The sequence below is a fragment of the Penaeus monodon genome, chromosome 28, assembly GCF_015228065.2.
Source record: "Penaeus monodon isolate SGIC_2016 chromosome 28, NSTDA_Pmon_1, whole genome shotgun sequence".
NCBI classification, from domain to species: Eukaryota; Metazoa; Arthropoda; class Malacostraca; order Decapoda; family Penaeidae; genus Penaeus; species Penaeus monodon.
Window position 1 is genome coordinate 7,135,078 of NC_051413.1, and position 286 is coordinate 7,135,363.

A 286-nucleotide genomic window follows, 5' to 3' on the forward strand; every position below is an offset into this window, starting at 1 on the left:
CAAGATAATTCAAACAACAGTTCTTGAATTGCAGTAACTCACTCATCTTCATCCCTTGGTCTCTTCCTGGGCTGGCCATATCCACACCCTCCAGATATAGCATTCTGACTAATGGCTGTCATTGTGTGGTAGCCATGTTTGCTGAGTGTGGCATTGGGTGGGGGTGGTGTTGTCTCCTGCTTCTTGTTGAAAGAAAATCCACCAAACCCAAAGCCACGACCTCTGTTGTAACTCATACTGGCTTCACTGCGAGAAAGATAAAATTATCATTATCTAGAAGGGGACA

The 286-nt window shown here is 44.8% G+C and overlaps 1 protein-coding gene across 4 annotated transcripts in view; it reads right to left on the bottom strand.

Annotated features, from left to right (window-relative positions):
* Window positions 1–286, bottom strand: part of LOC119591338 (ATP-dependent RNA helicase DDX42-like) — a 10,115-nt gene that overhangs the window by 7,378 nt on the left and 2,451 nt on the right. For all 4 annotated transcript variants that reach the window (XM_037940069.1, XM_037940071.1, XM_037940070.1 and 1 more), the window contains exon 2: window positions 43–246. In XM_037940069.1, coding sequence (XP_037795997.1) covers window positions 43–246 — 204 coding nt within the window. The remainder of the gene's footprint in view (window positions 1–42; window positions 247–286) is intronic.